This window comes from Dama dama, chromosome 1 (assembly GCF_033118175.1).
Source record: "Dama dama isolate Ldn47 chromosome 1, ASM3311817v1, whole genome shotgun sequence".
Classification (NCBI taxonomy): domain Eukaryota; kingdom Metazoa; phylum Chordata; class Mammalia; order Artiodactyla; family Cervidae; genus Dama; species Dama dama.
This window is the reverse complement of record NC_083681.1, coordinates 60,834,736-60,855,352: the sequence shown is the minus strand read 5'-3', so window position 1 is coordinate 60,855,352 and position 20,617 is coordinate 60,834,736. Positions and strand designations below refer to the sequence as shown.

At 37.5% G+C, this 20,617-nt stretch overlaps 1 protein-coding gene across 1 annotated transcript in view; it reads left to right on the top strand.

Annotated features, from left to right (window-relative positions):
• The window catches only part of DCDC1 (doublecortin domain containing 1), a 455,120-nt gene that overhangs the window by 85,687 nt on the left and 348,816 nt on the right, over window positions 1–20,617 (top strand). Inside the window, exon 7 of the mRNA XM_061149231.1 lies at window positions 2,702–2,795. Coding sequence (XP_061005214.1) covers window positions 2,702–2,795 — 94 coding nt within the window. The remainder of the gene's footprint in view (window positions 1–2,701; window positions 2,796–20,617) is intronic.

The following is a 20,617-nucleotide window of genomic DNA, read 5'->3' as shown; positions in this document are numbered from 1 at the left end:
GAGTACGTGGCATGGGGGAACATTATTGGTCTTGTTTAAGGCGAGGATAAAGGCTGAGAATCTCTGATATAATCCAGTTAAGGTTAGTTTCTCAAATTAAGTTCATCAGTTAAATATTATTTGCCTTTTAGGGCAGCACATTACTAGATACGGCAACTCGAATGATAAGCCATATCAGTCATGATGTTTGAAAGTTGTTCTCCAGGCTGAAAGAAAAGTACAGTTTTGCCTCTATATACATGTTAAGCCAGTTTTAGAAAAGGCAGAGGAACCAGAGATCAAATTGCCAACATCTGCTGGATCATCGAAGAAGCAAGAGAGTTCCAGAAAAACATCTATTTCTGCTTTATTGACTATGCCAAAGCCTTTGACTGTGTGGATCACAATAAACTGTGGGAAATTCTGAAACAGATGGGAATACCAGACCACCTGACCTGTCTCTTGAGAAACCTGTATGCAGGTCAGGAAGCAACAGTTAGAACTGGACATGGAACAACAGACTGGTTCCAAATAGGGAAATATATATATAGGAAATATACATCAAGGCTGTATATTGTCACCCTGCTTATTTAACTTATATGCAGAGTACATTATGAGAAACGCTGGGCTGGAAGAAGCACAAGCTGGAATCAAGATTGCTGGTAGAAATATCAATAACCTCAGATATGCAGATGACACCACCCTTATGGCAGAAAGTGAAGAAGAACTAAAGAGCCTCTGATGAAAGTGAAAGAGCGGAGTGAAACAGTTGGCTTAAAGCTCAACATTCAGAAAACTAAGATCATGGCATCTGGTCCCATCTCTTCTTGGCAAATAAATGGGGAAACAGTGGAAACAGTGGCTGACTTTATTTTTTTGAGCTCCAAAATCACTGCAGATGGTGGTTGCAAGCATGAAATTAAAGATGCTTACTCCTTGGAAGGAAAGTTATGACCAACCTAGACAGCATATTAAAAAACAGAAACATTACTTTGCCAACAAAGGTCCATCTAGTCAAGGCTATGGTTTTTCCAGTAGTCATGTATGGATGTGAGAGTTGGACTATAAAGAAAGCTGAGTGCAGAAGAATTGATGCTTTTGAACTGTGGTGTTGGAGAAGACTCTTAAGAGTCCTGTGGACTGCAAGGAAATCCAAGCAGTCCATCGAAAGGAGATCAGTCCTGGGTGTTCATTGGAAGGACTGATGTTGAAGCTGAAACTACAGTACTTTGGCCACCTGATGTGAAGAGCTGACTCATTTGAAAAGACCCTGATGCTGGGAAAGGTTGAGGGCAGGAGAAGGGGCCGACAGAGGATGAGATGGTTGGATGACATCACTGACTCAATGGACATGAGTTTGGGTAGGCTCCGGGAGTTGGTGATGAATAGGGAGGCCTGGCGTGCTGCAGTCCATGGGGTCGCAAAGAGTCGGACACGACTTAGCGACTGAACTGAACTGAACTGAACATGTTAAGCTGTTTAAATATGTCTGTTGTCACAAAGAAAATGAGTTGATCGGGCTTGGATTAGGATTATAAGCTCCAGTTTTAGCATAAGGATAAAAGTGGGCAGAAGTGGAGGCAGAGTGTTTTCAGTAACTAGAAAAAATTTTAAGATATATAATCATACAATGAACATTGTCCTTCAGCAGTTCTTGGTAATGTAAAATCAATGTATCATAGCTGTGAATAGTAAGGTTGGAAGAGGTACATTTAGTTTGGATTTGGAATATGTTATGGACCTTTAAATGACTGTAGTAAGTTTCATGTTTTGGGAGTCATTTCCCGAGGCCTCATAAAGCCTGCCTTCAGGTTTCTGAGACTTCTCCACTCCCCTCTGTTAATGTAATTTTTCTCAACTTGTGAGGAGAGCTTTCTTTCCAACTGATGCATGTTTAAGTCTTCCCTGGTGTTGGAAAGGTGGTTGTTACACCTTTATGTGGGCTATTTCTATATCAAGAACACGTTGAGAAATTAAAATATTAAGAGAAGGACTTTAGCGTATTAGAAACCATCAAAAGTGGAGTTCTTCATAACTAATGAGAACGTACTGCATAGCATAGGGAACTCTGCTCGTGGCAACCTCAATGGGAAGGGAATCCAGAAAAGGGGAGGTGCATGTATGTGTACAGCGTTCCACGTTGCTGTGCAACGGAAACTAACGCAACATTGTGAAGCAGCTATCCTCCAATAAATTTTTTTTAAAAAGTGAAGTTTTTCAAACTAAGATTCATGGGAAACCTTGAAATGTAGTTTATTAATTCCATTTTTAGTACCCAAACAGTGTAAGTTATCAAAGTGAACTGTGATCAGATAATATTTATAATTTAGGACACTTGGAAAGAATTTAAAAGTCAAAGTACCTTAAAACCTAATCTAAAATATTATATCCTCCCATTGTAAAATAAATGAAAAATATATTAATAGAAAAGAGCTGGAAAAATATAGAAGTCTCCCAGAGTTCTTTCATTGATGAAACAATATGTAATTATCTTTAATATGTCTTACATCTTTCTCTTTTTTATTAATATTTGTTTGCTCTAGGTACAATTGGAATTAGCAATTTTAACTGTCTTTTTCTATTTCATATATTAGAAACATTTGATAAATCATCTAGTTTTATTTTATAACTTTAAGTAGCCATACAGTAGAGAAAGAAGTTTAAATGTGTTTTCAATTTTGTTAGAGATAAATTATTTTTAAGGTATTTTTTTTCTGTGTAGGTTTTAGATATGTGCACAATGAGAATGAACCTAAATTCACCAGCCAGATATCTCTATGACTTGTATGGCAGAAAAATCAAAGAGATTTCAAAAGGTAAGTGGCAAAGATTTTGTAAACTATGTAATACTATCTCAAACGACATTTACATAATTTTGTTTTTACTTTGTACTTTTAAAAGGAAAACAGACATAAAAACCAGTTTAATTATAACATGAATAAATACGTCATTCTTATAGAAAGGGAAGTCATGAAAGATTATTAAAGTTTAGAGAAGCTTTTGTTTCAGCATGTTTTAGTCCATTTGGGTACTATAAAAAATACCATAGACTAAGTGGTTTAAACAGCAGACATTTATTTCTCACAGTTATGGAGGTTAGTAAGCCCAAGATCAAGACATTGGTAGATTCTGTGTCTGTTAAGGGCCCTTTTCTGATTGATAGACAGCTGTCTTCTCCCTGGTTCTTAGACAGTAGAAAGGACAAGGATGCTCTCTGAGGTGCTTTATATAAGGACATTAATTCATTCATGAGGGCTCCACCCTCTTGACCTAATCCTTTTCAAATACAATCACACTGGGGGTTAGATTTCAACATATGAATTTTCAGGGGTCGTGAACATTCATCTAAGCACAGCACAAGCTTAGATTTTAAAAAAAAATGATGGGTATTTTAACCTTAGCAAGCCATACTTAATAGACAAAAGTAATTGATATACTTTTATATTTAGCAACTTCTATGATATATAGCTTTCAAAGAGAAAGATAAATTGTGCTACTGTATGCTCAGTGATTTCTTTTTTAATGTTTTGGTTAACTTCTAGAGGTTTTTCAAAAGTCATGAAATATGCTTTAAAACAATTTTGTTTGTGTTTGTCAAAATAAAAGATCTTCCTCTATATTTCTAAAGGCGCTGATTTGCCATTCTTTGAAAGCAAAAATACTTGATTCCCCATTTGTGCTATCATTAAATTACTGTCAGCAACAATTATTACTTTACTTTTTAGTTTTACTGTTTAAAAATTTTACTTTTTATTTCTCTAGTAGTAGTTAATATTACTTTAATAGTGCCACAGTTACACTATTAAATATGCTTCTGTATAGTTCTATCACTTCATTTAAACCTTGAGTTCACACATCTGAAGAGGGCCAGAATTGTAAGTGGCATACTTAACTGCAAGGCTAGATCCAGAAAGATGTGATTTTAGGATATAACTATACTAGATACTCCCATTTGTTTCCTTTATCCTTACTTTTATTGTATAAAAGCAAACTTTCCTAGCTTTATCATCCTTAATGAATCCTATTGAGTGATCACTGATATTTTGGGGCTTCCATGGTGGCTCAGAGGTTAAAGCGTCTGCCTGCAATGTAGGAGACCCGGATTTGATCCCTGAGTCAGGAAGATCCCCTGGAGAAGGAAATGGCAACCCACTCCAGTATTCTTGCCTGGAGAATCCCATGGAGGGAGGAGCCTGGTAGGCTACAGTCCGTGGGGTACTTTTTTATTTATAATTCTTAAATTTTTTTGCTAAGTATTATATATTTATGTATGTGTGTGTATTAGAAACTAAATCTATTTTTCTTGGCTATTTTTTAACGTTGATGTTAGGTATAAGCATTATTTTTCATTTTATTAGGAGTTTTCACCTGAAGATTTCAAGGCACTTGTAGATACTTACCCATTACTATCTAGAAGCATTAGTTATTTACCTCTAAGACATAAGTAACACAAGCAATCCCTCCTTATGTTTTTTTTTCTGGGGGAATTGGGAGAGTAACATTATTAAAGTTGATTTCTTCCTTCTTACATTTTTGGCCCCTACCTCATCACATTGGCTTAAATTTTCTAGGATAAACAATACTACGTAATTGCTCTTAAATTTTCATTAAGAAAATAAAGAACACTTTTTCTTAAGATCCTATCTTGCTTTGAATAATTTCCAGCTCACCTGGAATTAAAAAATTGTATTTGAGTAAATTGCTGGAGTTGAAACTCTAAGAAACCCTGGTTAAGATAAAAGTTTAAATTTAGAAAGTTGTTTTTTTTCCCCCATCCCAAATGTGGTATAATAGAATTACTTATCAAAACAGAAAAGTTCTGACTCCAAGGCGTGAGACTTCATGGCTGCCAGGGACATTCAGATTTGTGCCTCATGCTTCATGTGTCCCAGAAGTGTGCTATTATCACATTTTAATGCATGCCTTGCCCCGTGGTTTTGCATACTTATAAAAGCTTATGCCAGCTGAAATTAGCCTATGCAACTACTAACATGTGGAAGCATAACAAGTTCACTGGACTTAAAATACTTAAAGAAGCTAATCCTGTTGGAGGAACTTCCAGTCTGCAGCACCCTAGTCACTTAACATTAGGTTTTTGCATTTCTTTTTTCTTTGTTTGTTAGTATGATTTTGTGCATCAAGTGATTGAGGTCCCTAAACTTTTATGTCTGATAGTCTTCTGAACTTTTAACTTGGGACAGGTCAGGTGTTATATAAAGCTCTCTTTTACTTTAAATAAATGCCAACATTCTGATTTTATGTATGACTTTCTTTTGATTGCTTGCTCAGTATCAGATCAGAAAAAGTCACTTAATAATGTTTAATATTAATATCATAGAAATTATATTTTATTTTAAGCACAAATTATGAGTAATGGATATCAAGAGTGGAAAGTAACAGATGTACAAAAGAAAAAAACTTTCTCCTAACTGTTGCTTCTTTTTTGGCATTAGATATACTTTATCAGGTGTTCATCCTATGCTATGAGAAATGAGCACATTTGACATGACATTAAACCATTTTTATTTTTACTTTTTCAAGTCTAATAAAACCTTCAAAATCCCATCAGACTTGCAAATGGTCAAATTTCTAAACCATAGAAGATTTTAGCAAAGAAATTTACTTTGTTCTATGCGGAAAAGTTCTTAAGTTGTGTTTCCTATGTTGATCTATCCTTTTGAGAGTAGAAGAGAAGTACTCACTGTGTAAAGATGCTGTATCCCACATGTGGTCAACGTTACTGGTACAGCGTTTCCACCAGAGCATGAAATAAGTGTGAGAAATGGGTTCTGCAAAATTACACCCTCAAAAATAACAGGGCTGTGAGAAAAATAGGTTTGAGGAAGACCATTCAAAGTCTATGTACTTTTAAAACTGGAACACTATCTAAAATAATAATTATTAACTTAGGGGATAATATGAACAGTCTGGGTAGTCATCTCAGAGTTCTGCAGAAGATCGTAAAGCTGCACAGAAACATTAGAATGTGAGACAGTGCGGGTGAAAGTCAGTTGGAGCCTAAGTCAGTGGGGTTTTTTCAAAGAAGCCACAGGAGGAAGCAAAACTCCCACAGAGAGTCATGCAAGGCAGAGGAGGGTGCACCTTCCTGGGAAAGGAGTGCCAGCGCAACAGCCAAGCTGATGTCTTTTATCTTCCCTGCTAAAGGACAGAGTTCTACTACCACTCTGTTGGTCTCCACTGCCTAGGAAAAAAAGCATGTATTCACCAACCAAACCTTATCTTGCTGACATCATTACCCTATTTACCAATCATACATGAGCTACCTGGGTCATAGAAACGCTTGGTAGTGGCAGAACACATGTAGATAGTGTTAGATTTTGATGAAGTTGTTTAATAACACTCTTATTTCCCTTAACATTCCCCAACATTTTGTTCTCTTAACTTATTTATTAACTTCTCTCAACTTATTTATTACATCATGGTGAATGAAGGGAGTCATTCTTCCTCTTAAGAAAGGCCATAGTCTCTTAGGACCTTTCTGATGCTACTATTCCAATAACCAAGTCACTCCTCCCCACTACTTTGTGGATCTTTCTAGCATGGTGGGTAGTATGAAATGTACCCTAGAAGATTCTGAAATGAGTTAGAATAGTACATTAATTAAGTTGGCTTCAAAGTCATGCTATGAAGCACTAAACATTCATTTCCTATTCCATTTCCTACTTCAGGTTAGCTGCCCAAAATAGCTATATATTCTTAAAAAAAGTTCTTCAGAGATTCTACATTGATATCAAATGACAGGATTAACATATTTCAACCACAGAATTCCAAAAACATACCCTCAGTGTGCATGTTTACTCTTGCCCATTATCAGATTTTTGTAAAGAAATCAAATTCGAAGAATAAAATGCCAAAGAAGTTAAAATCCAAAAATTTTAAGTCTTCAGAGAAGTGAATTCCAAAATCAAATAATCTTACCTTCGTGAGCTAAAATCCAATAAAAGTTCAAACTTTTGAAATTAAAATTCAAAGAAACTGAAGTCCTTCCTATTTGATGCTTTCCAGTATCAGCCAGATGGCTTCTGGATGGCTGGTTTGAGCTGGAATTCCTCCAGCAGCTACCGTCTGGGCTCCTGCCGTGGGTGTCATCCCTCAGGACCTCAGAAGTTGAAATGGGTCTCCACCAACTTTCTCATGTTCCCTACTTCCCGCAGAACCAACAGATGACCACATTAGCCCTACACCCAGCACATTCAGAATAGAATCCAGTTCCCCAGTTTCTCATATGGTCTTTCCAAGCAAAACGATGTGTTTCCTGTTTGGCATGATCCACACCCACATGACCATTGCCAAAGACCATAGCAGAGACTAAGTGAAGGAAGGCAAAGAAGAGAAACCATTGTTCATGTGAAACTTGCCAGAATGCCAGCCAATTTTTATTGTTGAGCAGAGTGTATGACCTGTGACAAAGCTCAAAGGGAAGCAGCTTCCCATCAGAACATTATTTAAGCATTATGTATTTATAATATCTTGCTTGAGAAATTGACCACTGTACACTGTCTCCTCTCTCAAAGAGGCGTTATGAAGTGTCAGTTAAGTGCTTTGATTTTGGAGCCAGAATTCAGATTTCAGTTATGCCACTTATTGTATGACCTTGAACAGGTTATTTAGTTTCTCTGAGAGTCAGTCTCCTAATCTAAGATAGGGATTATAATATTTGCTTTAATAGATTGTTGTAGAATTAAATGAGTACTACTTAGAGTTCTTAGAACACATGCCTGACACTTGGTAAGTGTTGTAGAACGTTATCATCATTATTGCTGTTATTTTTATTTTGGAAGAGGGTGCTGAGTATGTTGCATTCTTGCAACATTTAGAAATTTATATTAGTAGTGGCCTCCGTCACACTTGTTCAACTTATGAAAATAACTCTTCCCTTATTTGCCTTTGTAGAATATTCCAGGCATCTTAATGTTCTTTTCTCTCTGAGTCCTGTGTTTCCGGACCCCATGCTGAGCAAAGGGTAGGCTTTAGCTGGTGGCATAGCACCCACCTTGCCCTGGGAGCAGTCATTTCAATCCTGGGTCCCAGTGGCTGCTGTACCGACCTCTGGCTATGGAGCTTTGAAGCCTAAGAAACTTCTTTGATGGGCATGGCTTCCTCCATATCGCCACATCAGTTCCAACTGGAGAATAACTTTCAGTGCATTTCTGAGTTGAAGCAACCGTTTATGTTTCTGAGGCTCATGTTGCGTTAAGTGCCCAGTGACGACCACGACCCTACTGCCACTTCCTCCTGAAGACATGGTTTTTCCTCACTTTTTTAACGCTCCTGGTCTTGAGTTTATGTTTCTGTCCTCTCCTGCTTCAGTGTTTAGGATTTGCCTCTGGGGTTTGTCTCTATTACCGTTCCTTTCAGAAAAATTCCCTTCTGTGACAGATTGGGGCAGCATAGTTTGCAGAAGTTAAGTTTCTTTCTTTTCTCTTAGTTTCCTTTTGCTTTCTGGCCCATACTTGTGTTTTTCTAACATATTTCCCTAGCTATTTTTTCCTTGCAGAGTCTCTCATGGTGAGAGATATGAAGTCAATAAGTTCCAAGTTTGTCAATAGCATCCTTTGTTCAAACCAGTCTTATCCATTTTCACCTTACTGAGTTAAATAATCCTACCCAGGATGTATTTTCCCACAGTTCAACATCTAATTTAGATCTTGATTGGACTCCTTGGTCTATTATTGTTCTGCCTGAATCTCCTGTAACGTAATTCATCTTGCCTTTGCCTTTTCTTGATTTTAGGCCCATGATTTTTTGGAGTTCATTAAATACTTTTTTTGGAGTGCTTTTTGTAATCTTCCTTGTATTCCCCTCTGCAGTTTGTTTAGATTTTATATGTACTCTTTGTATAACTGTTCTGTCCTTTAAGAGATTCTCCAGTTGCTCATACTATTAATTTATCTGTAACTTACACACCCCCTCTTCATAATATTCAGGATTCTGCCTTCGCTGGGGATTTGTTCTCTAGAGAAGATTTGCTCTCTGAGATTTCTCTGTTGGGTTTCACTGGGGCTCCATTTCCTACTTCTGATTTTGTAATAATTAAAATATATACTCCTTTTATAATAACTTCTTTAAGAGTAGTTAGACTTGAATGTACCTCCTGTACCCTCGTACCTTCACGATTCAGTTTTTGTTTTTCGTATCTGTCAAATGTGTGTTCTCAGATCAGATGTTTAACTTAATCTAAGGAAATTTTTTTCCTCCTGGAGCTAAATAAGCTGTCTTATTTGTTTTCATGCATACACTGTTATTTTCTGATTGTAAGATTGAAGCATATTTTAAAACCACTTTATTTTCTTTTTGATTCCTTTAACAAATTTGATTCCTAGATTTTTAATATTTTCTTCTAGTTGTTTCACTACTTTAATCAGAGAAGAAACAGCATTCTTTTTATAACAAATCTACCACTTTTCTATATGTGAAGCCACAGTTTGGTTTCTGACAATGAGAATCATGGTTGAAATTTATGTGATAAGAGTCTACCTGAATTCGTGGTATTTACTTTAAAGGCTTGTGGATAAGCCACATGAAAATCTAATGTTAGCTCATCCACAGTGCCTTTTTGACCAAGAATGCACTTTAAAATAATGTCATGGAGGGGCTTCTCTGGTGGTAAGACTCCATGGTCCCAGTGCAGGAGGCCCCAGTTCAATCCCTGGTTGGGGGATTAGATCCCACATGTCTCAACTAAGAGTTTGAATGATGCAATGAAGACCCAGTGCAGCCAAATAAATAAATATTTGAAAATAATAATGACAAAATGACATAATGGAGAATAGAATTTGAGGCATGGGGCCTAGTGTTTCCTATCTAGGCCTGGTAGTAGTAGTAATAATGTCAGTTGTTCAGTCATATCTGAGTTTTTGCGACCCCATGGACTGTAGACTGCCAGGCTCCTCGTCCATGGAATTCTTCAGGCAAGAATACTGGAGTGGGTAGTCATTTCCTTCTCCAAGGGATCTTCCAGATTCAGGAATCGAACCCAGGTTTCCATTTAATGATAGACCTTCACTGGGTTCTAGCATGTGTAGAACCCAGGTGCCACTGTATTTTAAAGTCCTGACTGCAGATTTAGTTGTAGAAAAGCATAGACAACACAGAAAAGCAGCAAGTATTGTTCTGCCTTCTGATGCCTAACATGATCTAATCCCAATCTCAGATTTACCTGCAGCACCAGGTGACATTCTCTGCATGCTTCAAGTGTCACTGGCTACAGCCTGTACAGTAAGGCAAGCATGACCAGCTTGGGGTACCAGGGCCTGCATAGACAGCACCCCTCAGTATACTAAAGCAGTTACCCCCACCCCTGCTCTGGGCTAGCATTTTCTAAAGGCCAAGGTTGGTAGAACTAATCCCGGCTGCATTTAGATGCTATAACCCATCAACCTCAAAATTCTATGCAGTTCTTGATTATTAAAAATTTTTAGGCCAACCTCCATATTCTCCATGTATAGTTCCTTCAGTAAGAGCACAAATATAAAACCAAAAATGCAACTACAGGACCCAGTATAAGCTTCTAGAAACCATTGAGGTTGAAAAGCAAGTAAGCAAACAGAACCCCCACATAGTCCTTGCCTACTAAAGCATCATCAAAGCATGAAGCCACCAGTCCAGGCCCCTCCATAAGTCTCAATATTTTGGGGTTATTTTCTCCCCAAAGTTACTACTTATGTATTTCTCAGGATTCCTAACAAACTTGGTCTCCTAAGCACAGCAATTTCCTGAGTTTTATGAGACATTCTAGCAAAATATTGAACCTAAGGTGGTAATGAAAACCCTAGAATTTGTAGGCAGCTGGTCAGAGGGAGTACATTCTTTTGGAGAATTGTGCCCTTAATCTTGAGTTTGATAAACTTCCTGCATTTGGGAGACTGATATTTCCCAATTTCAATGTATACCATAAGTAAAGCTACAGTAATTAAAACAGTATGGTGCTGGCATAAGCATAGACATATAGACCAATGGAGTAGAATTAAGCATGCAGATATAAGTCAATACATTTATGGCCAGTTGACTTTCAAAAGGGTGTCAAGACCATGCAATGGTCTCTTCAACAAATGATGGTGGCAAGACTGGATATCCACATATAAAAAACTGAGGTTGGACCTCTACATAGAACCATTTACCAAAAAAAAAAAAAGTAATAAAGAAAAACTGAAAATGGATCAATGATCTAAATGTAAGAGCTAAAAGTATAAGACTTTTCCAAGAAGATGAAGAAATAAGTCTGCATAACCTTGGATTTGGCAATGGATTCTTCAACATAACACCAAAAGTATGGGCAACAAAAGAAAGAAGTAAGTAAAATAAGAAATAAGTAAATGGACTTCTTCATATTTAAAAAGAAATTGTATATCAGAAGACATTATCAAGAAAGTGAAAAGACAACAATTAAGATTGGGAGAAAATATTTTTGACCCATGTATCTGACCAGTTAAATATCCATCAAATATAAAGAACTCGGACTCAATAACAAAAAGACAAACAACTCAATGAAAAAGATGAGTAAAGGAATTAAATAGACATTTTTCCAAAGAATATTGGACAAACAGCCAACAAACACATCAACATCCTTAGTCATAAGGGAAATGCAAATCAAACCTACCATGAAGTAACACTTTATATAAACTAGTGATGGCTATAAAAATCACACACAGACAAAATGGAAACTAAGTTTGTGAAGATAAAGAAATTGGAAACTCTGAACATTGGCAACATGAAATGGTTCAGCCACTTTGTAAAATGATTTAGTGGTTCCTTCCAAAGGTAAACATAGAATTACCATATGACACTGCAACTTTACTCCTAAATACATACCCCAAAAGAATTAAAAACAGACAATCAAACATTAACCTGTATATGCATATTCATAGCAGCACTATAGATAACAACCAAAAGGTGGAAACCAAACATCTACATCCAGAAACATCCAAACATCTGAAAAGATGGATGCAGAAATACATTGTGATATATTATTCCACAATACATGATGGAATATTATTCAACCATGAAAAAGAATGAAGTACTGATAATGCTATAACATGGATGAACCCTGAAAACATTATGCTAAGTTTAAAAAATAAGACAAGTACCATATTACATGATTCCACTTACATTTGAAATACATAGATTAGCTAAATTCATAGAGATAGCAGAATGGTATTTGCCAAGGCCTATTAAAAAATCTAAGCTCATGGTGTCTGGTCCCATCACTTCATGGCAAATAGAAGGGGAAAAAGAGGAAGCAGTGACATATTTCATTTTTTGGGATCCAAAATCACTGCAGATGGTGACTGCAGCCATGAAATTAAAAGACACTTGCTCCTTGGAAGGAAAGCTACGACAAACGTAGAGAGCATATTAAAAAGCAGAGACACCACTTTGCTGACAAAGGTCTGTCTAGTCAAAGCTATAGTCTTTCCAGTAGTCATGTATGGATATTAGAATTGAACCATAAAGAAGGCTGAGTGCTGAAGAATTGATGCTTTCAAACTGTGGTGTTGAAGAAGACACATGAAAGTCCCTTGGACTGCAAGGAGATCAAACCAGTCAATCCTAAAGGAGATCAAACCCTGAATATTCATTGGGAGGACTTATGCTGAAACTGAAGTTCCAATCCTCTGTGTTGCCAAAAAGTGATCTTCCTAAAATATCCCTCTTTTTCTTTTTTTTCTCAAAACTTGACATAGCTAGACAGTCTGCACACTGTATCCTGACATTTAAGTACAATTATTGTGTGATCTTGCCTTACCCATCCAAGTAAATCACCACATCTCACAGCTCACAGCAAGCACCTTCCATCACAGCTAGATCAGTCCCTTCTATGTCATAGACATGCAACGACTCATGTAATGCCCAGCTTCCTTACTTTTGCTTGTATTATCTTATGCCCACTCAATAATCTTTCTATTCTTCTCCATTTATTCAAAGTTCAGCAATTTTTATCAGTCAGGATGTATTATATGACTTTGTGGTAACAAATGACTCCAAAACACTTGGTGGTTAAGGAAAGGTATATTTTTCACTTATTCTACATGCCATTGTGTGTTGATTGCACCTCTGCTAGCTTACATCAAGGCACTTCACATGTTGAAAAAAGTGACAGTGTTAGTTACTCAGTCTTGTTCTGTGTTCTGTAGCCCATCGGTCTCCTCTGTCCATAGAATTCTCCAGGCAGGAATACTGGTGTGGGTGGTCATTCCCTCTCCAGGCAGTCTTCCATACCCAGGGATCAAACCCAGGTCTCCTGCATTACAGATGAATTCTTTACTGTCTAGCCACCAGGGAAGCCCTGCAATTCACATGCTATCTCCTTAATTCAGCAGTGTGGGAATATATAATCCTCTCACAGGGAAGGGCACTGCAAGTCATATGGCTAGGCCTGATGGGAGGTATAATTTTTACTTGGGTAAGGGCAAAAAATATTTTGCTTGATCATAGAATATACAACACTAAATATTAACCAAAATTGGTATGCGTTAATTGCTCACTTCTGTCTGACTCTTTGTGACCTCATGGATTGTAGCCCACCAGGCTCCTCTGTCCATGGAATTCTCCAGGAAAGAATACTAGAGTGGGTTGCCATTCCCTTCTCCAGGGGATCTTTCCAACTCAGGGATCGAACCCGGGTCTTTCCATATGGCAGGCAGATTCTTTACCATCTGAGCCAGTAGGAAGCCCACCAAATTGATATTAGTTATCAATTGCTGTATAGCAAATCACCCCAAAACTTAGCAAGTTAAAGCAATAAACATGTATTTTGTCCTGGTTTTTGTGGGTCAGGAATTCAGGCATGGTTTATCTGGGCCTTCTGACTCTGAATCTCTTATAAAGCTTCAATCAAGGTGTCAGTTTGCAAAGTTGTAAAGTATTACTTAAATCCCACTCTATTTTGTTTACTAATATCTGTTTATCATAACTTTTTTGATACTGTATGTCTGTACCATATGTCATAATATATGTTTATATAGTATATCTGTCATGCAGAGGTGTTACTTCTTTAACTAAAGAGAGATTTTGCTCTTACACTTAAAAAAATCCAAAAATCTTATAATATCTACAATAAGACTGAGCATATAATAGACCCTTGAAAATTTAATATTTAAATAATAATTGCTAAATATGATCTTTGTTACAGTAAGTGATGAAAAATACTTTTTAAGTGGCTGAGTGAATTAAAATTAAAAAATTCCTTTTTTGAATTACATATGCAACAGACTATCCACTATTAACCACTTTTTGCTGGTAGTTCTCAGAGCTGTCACTGAATGATTTTCCACTAAGCAGAGACATTATTTTGCCAACAAAGGTCCGTCTAGTCAGGGCTATGGTTTTTCCAGTGGTCATGTATGGATGTGAGAGTTGGGCTATAAAGAAAGCTGAGCACCGAAGAAATTATGCTTTTGAACTGTGGTGTTGGAGAAGCCTCTTGAGAGTCCCTTAGACTGCAAGGAAATCCAACCAGTCCATCCTAAAGGAGATCAGTCCTGGGTACTCATTGGAAGGACTGATGTTGAAGCTGAAACTCCAATACTTTGGCCGCCTGATGCAAAGAGCTGAGTCATTGGAAAAGACCCTAATGCTGGGAAAGATTGAGGGCAGGAGAAGATGGGGATGACTGAGGATGAGATGGTTGGATGGCATCACCGACTTGGTGGACCTGGGTTTGGGTGGACTCCGGGAGTTGGTGATGGACAGGGAGGCCTGGCGTGCTGCGGTTCATGGTGTCGCAAACATTCGGACACAACTGAGCAACTGAACTGAGCTGAACTGAACTGAATAGTATTTTGCCATTTTCCGGAGAACTTTAAAAGCTTGGAGATGCAAATGCATTACTAGATGCACTGTACAAGGTAAAAACAAATGAAAATGACTGTATTTTTTTATATCTTCTTCCAAAGTGTTGTTGATTGATTTACTTTGGATATGAGCATTAGAAGCTTCTTTGGTCATCACCAAAGCCTCAATTTGCCATGGTCTCCTCTAAGTCATCTGCAATAAGTGTCCATCCTGTCACTGCTTTTTCCATTCCTGACAGCTATAATTTAATTTAAAAAATAGAATAGCTAACTAAAATCTATTCTTACACTTTTACCATCGGTCTTGATTTTGTCTTATGGAGTTAAATGATGCAGATTAATTCCCAATCTGTGACTGCCTTTCAGATATTTGAACATGTGTGATTTAAATCTTTTCCAGGTTAAGTATCTCCAATCTCTCCAACTATTTCTCTGACCTCTCACCATCCTGGTTACTCTTCTCTGTTCTGTTTAGTTTTTTTGGTATTCCTCTTCTTGTGACCCCACACTGTACATGATTTTCCAGGTCAGTCAGTGTGAGTAGCCCCACCTTCTCTTTTTCTTCAGGTCATTATTTAACCTACAACTACATTATTATTTCTTTTACATAAATCATATTGTTCAGCTAAATTGAACTTAAAGGCAACTAAATCCCTCAATTTTTGCTCACAATTTGCTTTTAAGCTACTTCCTCATCCTGTGCTTATACTGCTGATTTTGTAGATATGTGAACAGAACTTTATACATTGATACCCACTAAATTTCTACTTATTAGAACTTTATTTAGTAGGTTAGCCTTATAAGATTTTTCAGATATTTAATCTGTCAGCCTGGGATTAACAATCTCTCTCATTTTTGTTTTCACTGTCTAAATTATTGATAAAAATGTTGTGCTTTGCTTAGCCACTCAGTCGTGTCCGACTCTTTGCAACCCCATGGACTGTTGTCTGCCAGGCTTCTCTGTCCATGTGGATTCTCCAGGCAAGATTATTGGAGTGGGTTGCCATGACCTCCTCCAGATCTTCCCAACCGAGGGATCCCACGTTGCAGGCAGATTCTTTATCATCTGAGCCACCAGTAGGCAATAATTAGGGACAGAGATCTTTAACATGCTAACAGAGTCTATGCTTCAGATTTCTATTAATCTTTCTGGGTATGACTCTTCATTTATTTATTAATTTACAGGTTTACCTGACCCCAATGTAAACAAAGTTTTCTAATTGCCTCACTCTAGTAACGTTATTTTTAAGAGTGAGTTTAGCCTGTCATAACTGGTCATATTGAATCAGTGCTTAAATTTTTACTGTGACCTGAAGGGCCTTCATGATTTGGTCCCCACCTAGCTTCTCCAGCTTCACATGTAGTACTGAGCCCTTCATCTGTGCACTCAAGTCACTTTATTTTCTTGTTTCTGTTCCTCAAACACTTGATACTCCTTCATGCCCCAGAACCTTACTATATGTTTGCTCTGCTTGGATTCTCTGCCCCTATCCTCCTTGCAAGGTACTGCCTACTCTTCTTAAGGTCTTATTTTAAATATTTCTTCCTCGAATACCTTTCCCAACATTGCCTTGCTGCTGTCCCACTTCCCCCCTTATCTAGGACGGGTATCCCTGTTACATTAATAGCACCCGATGTCTAGTAATTGTCACAAGTATAATTAAAAAAGATGCTTGAGGAAATTATTTAATATCAATCTGTCCCCTAGACTGTAAGATCCATAAGAACAGTGATTTTGTAGTCTTCTCTTTTCCCACATTTAACCCAGGTCTAAATAAAATACAGGAGGTATTATAAAATAATGTAAATATAAGTATTATAAAAATTATTTTAAAATTATATATATTCTAGAATTACATTATATATAATTATAAAAATTGGGGATGATGCCCTTCTTGGTGAAGCATTGTACTTTGATTCCTTTTGATGAAATGGAAATTTCAGGACACTGAGAGAGCCTAGTCAAAATGCTTCCCTCTTCTTTTATGCCCTAAAAATGCCTAGTACTACACCTTTGTTGCTAGTATTTCTCTTGCTCTGCTAAATGTGGAATTCTGCAATGGTCCAGATGGTCTGGGCCCTGTAAAATGGCATTGTTTTCTTAGTTAAAAGTGGGCAATTCGGAAAGACATATAGCTTGCAGCCTACAGTCAAGCCCCATACGGGGACAACTGTATGTGTGTATTCATTCTGATTCCTAAGAGAGTTCCAGAAAAACATCTATTTCTGCTTTATTGACTATGCCAAAGTCTTTGACTGTGTGGATCACAATAAACTGTGGGAAATTCTGAAAGAGATGGGAATACCAGACCACCTGACCTGCCTCCTGAGAAATCTGTATGCAGGTCAAGAAGCAACAGTTAGAACTGGACATGGAACAACAGACTGGTTCCAAATAGGAAAAGGAGTACATCAAGGCTGTATATTGTCACCCTGCTTGTTTAACTTATATGCAGAGTACGTCATGAGAAACACTGGGCTGGAGGAAGCACAAACTGGAATCAAGATTGCTGGGAGAAATATCAATAACCTCAGATATGCAGGTGACACCACCCTAATGGCAGAAAGTAAAGAGGAACTAAAGAGCCTCTTGATGAAAGTGAAAGAAGAGAGTGAAAAAGTTGACTTACAATTCAACATTCAGAAAACTAAGATCATGGCATCCGGTCCCATCATTTCATGGCAAATAGATGGGGAAACAGTGGAAACATTGGCTGAATTTCTTTTTCTGGGCTCCAAAATCACTGCAGATGGTGATTGCAGCCATGAAATTAAAAGACGCTTACTCCTTGGAAGGAAAGTTCTGACCAACCTAGACAGCATATTAAAAAGCAGAGACATTACTTTGCCAGTAAAGGTCCATCTAGTCAAGGCTATGGTTTTTGCAGTAGTCATGTATGGATGTGAGAGTTGGACTATAAAGAAAGTTGAGTGCCAAAGAATTGATGCTTTTGAACTGTGGTGTTGGAGAAGACTCTTGAGAGTCCCTTGGACTGCAAGGAGATCCAACCAGTCCATCCTAAAGGAGATCAGTCCTGGGTACTCCTTGGAAGGACTGATGTTGAAGCTGAAACTCCAATACTTTGGCTACCTGATGCAAAGAGCTGACTCATTTGAAAAGACCCTGATGCTGGGAAAGATTGAGGGTGGGAGGAGAAGGGGACAACTGAGGATGAGATGGTTGGATGGCATCACCGACTCGATGGACATGGGTTTGGGTGGACTCCGGGAGTTGGTGATGGACAGGGAGGCCTGGTGTGCTGCAGTTCATGGGGTCGCAAAGAGTCGGACACGACTGAGCGACTGAACTGACCTGAACTGAACTGCTATTAATATTACTTTCTCCAGGAAAGAAATTGCAAGCCAGGGATGCATTCACTTACAACTTTCTTTTGTTTTGGATACTAAATGATATATTGCTCTGTCATTTTTAAAGAAAAACATCAAAAGAAAGCAATCATGAATTTTGTTTTTTTATTTGTTTTTAATTGAAGGATAATTGCTTTACAGTATTGCATTGGTTTCTAGCAAACAGCAACATGAATCAGCCGTAGACTTAACCTATGTCTCCTCCCACATGAATTTTAAATAAAGAACTTAATTAAACAGGAGGTTTGCAGACCTTCTGGGTTCCCCTGCCTTGTCATAGGTACACCCATTTATCTGGGAAGGAACACACAGACTAGGTAATACTTTGCTTAAAGACAATAGATGTAGCTACAGTCTATTGAGATCTACTCTCCACTGGAAGAAATAATGGCTCTATACTGCTATTAGAAAGGTCAAGCCCCATGTAAGGAATTTCCCCATGAGTCTCCCTCTCTGCTCATTAAGTATTTGTTAGGCTTTCCTGGTGGCTCAGCCGGTAATCTGCCTTCAGTGCATGATACCCAGGTTCAATCCCTGGGTCAAGGAGATCCCCTGAAGAAGGGAATGGCAACCCATTCCAGTATTCTTACCTGGTGAGCTGTGGTCCACTGGGTCACAAAAAAATGGACATGACTGAGTGACTTTCACTTTCACTTCATTTTCATGCGAGTTATCCCATGTTGGGCCCTAATGATTACTGTTTATTTTTCTAAGGGTTCAAAAACCATTTTATAATCTGTCCTAGAAATTTTCAGGGGATAAAGATCAACTTTATGGTTATAATATCTTCTTTAAAATTCAGGATATTTGCCTTGAGTCCCTTTACCATTTACCTTTACTTCTCAAATTTTATGAAATATAAAAATTTAGGTTTCTTTGTGGAGAAGAATGCCTAATGCTGATGGTTATTTATCAGCCCTGGAGTTTCTCTAGATTAAAATATACAAAGGCAGCCAGTTAAGAGCCCTTTTGTGTAAGAAAGACACCACTCAGAAGAAGTCTTCATGGCTTCCTTGGGACTGTGCTGTTTGACTTTGCTTTGGTTCCAAGGTACCTTAGATATGGCCCTCAGTGTCCTCTAATGAATTCCAGACATTTAACTTGAACTAGCTACTCTCATTGCTTGACAATAACAAAAATTGCTGGGAGTTGCCTGGTGGCCTAATGGTTAGTATTCTGGGCTTTCACTGCCATGGACCCAGTGGTGTGGCCAAAACAAAACAAAATAAAGCAAAATATAGAAGTGCTAACTAATCACTGATTTATATTTCTGCTATTTATCTATAGAGAATATTAAGAATTTTGTCAAAGCTTGATTTAAAAAAATTTTTTTAGTGGTAGTTGGAGAACTCCCATTATAACTGGATCACTGTCATTTTTTATTAAATATGTGAATGCACAATTGTGTGATATGAACATTCACAAAGCAGTCTAATCTGCTCATTGACTATTTACTATGTCAGAAAACTCCCTTTTAAAGTCTTTGAAACATAGACAGTCTTTTATAGTCGTGAATATATGATTATCACTCCTAGGTGTTGTTGGGCTAAACTTTCTTCAGTATTTAAGTGATTTTTTAAACCAAGTCCTTGATTTTTCTCCCTTCTCTTTGAGTTTATCTTTTTAGCTTCTAGTTTTTATATCTTATTTCTGGGTCTTTGACCTCTGACACTAAAATCTGTATCTAACTCTAATGATTTGTCCAAGATCCTAGAAGTTCTTTATTAAAAAAAGTTGTAACAAGTATAATTGCCAATGAAAACAGGTAGTCTAATTGTAAGTACATGCTGTAAAACTTGGTAGCTTGGTCGGTAAAGAATCCGCCTGCAGTGTGGGAGACCTGCATTTGATCCTTGGGTTGGGAAGATCCCCTGGAGGAGGGCATGGCAACCCACTCCAGTATTCTTGCCTGGAGTATCCCCATGGACAGAGAAGCCTGGTGGTGTGCAGTTCAGGGGGTCTCCAAGAGTGGGACAGGACTGAGTGACTAAGCACAGCACAGCTGTGAAACAGTTGTTTCAAAAGGTCTCCTTGTAAAAAACCCAGCAGTGATTGGTTTTCTTCCTTCTTAGCATTTTGAGAAGAGAGGTGAAAGACAAAATATGTAATGTGTTTGTTATAGAAGATTCTACTTTTGTGAAACAAACATAGAGAAATGTCGAAAGGGAATCGTCCATTATAATTACTGTAACTATGAAGACTTTTCAGTTTATCACATTTAGAATATAAATTTTTATGACACACATATATTTTACATCCTAAGTAAAATACTTAAATGTAAATAATGTATTGGCCTCGCATTTGCAGTCAAGGAGACTAAAACCATTTTATCCACATTTTCTGACTCCTAGGTCTCTCTGAATTAGGGTATGTATGTGCCAGGTATTAGTAGTATTATTCCTTCTTTTGAGACTGAAAAAAAAAGAAAAAAGGTCCAGCCACATTTAAAAAAAATT